Source organism: Penaeus monodon, chromosome 32 (assembly GCF_015228065.2).
Source record: "Penaeus monodon isolate SGIC_2016 chromosome 32, NSTDA_Pmon_1, whole genome shotgun sequence".
NCBI lineage: Eukaryota > Metazoa > Arthropoda > Malacostraca > Decapoda > Penaeidae > Penaeus > Penaeus monodon.
The window spans coordinates 14497283-14497662 of NC_051417.1; the positions used below are offsets into that span (position 1 = coordinate 14497283).

General features: G+C 38.9%; 1 protein-coding gene across 1 annotated transcript in view; it reads right to left on the reverse strand.

Moving 5' to 3' along the window:
- LOC119593559 (S-formylglutathione hydrolase-like) overlaps nt 1–380 on the reverse strand; it is a 4454-nt gene that overhangs the window by 769 nt on the left and 3305 nt on the right. The window contains exon 4 of the mRNA XM_037942517.1: nt 71–293. Within this exon, the coding sequence (XP_037798445.1) occupies nt 71–293 (223 nt within the window). The remainder of the gene's footprint in view (nt 1–70; nt 294–380) is intronic.

Below are 380 nucleotides of genomic sequence, written 5' to 3' on the forward strand. Positions count from 1 at the left end.
TTCAGGTGTGAATTTTTAGTATCTTAAAATTAATAATAGAGAATAAATAAATGATGATTATGACAGTTACCTGGTCAACCATGATCTCTAATGGGGGGCCATTATACTTCTTTGCCAATTCACAAGCATCATAGTCTTTCCATGCATCTTTATTGCCTTCCCCAAGATATCCAGAGAATGCCTTAACTCCCCATGGGCAGTTGACAGGATTGCAGATTGGTGCAAATGCTGAGACTGACTTGTACTGGCCAGGGTTCTTGAGGGCACAGATCAGAGCACCATGACCACCCATGCTAAAATTGAGAGTGAGCATTATCAAAAACATGAAGTAAACAAACGTGGACTATCATATACACTGTTTAATATCCTGAAACAATATG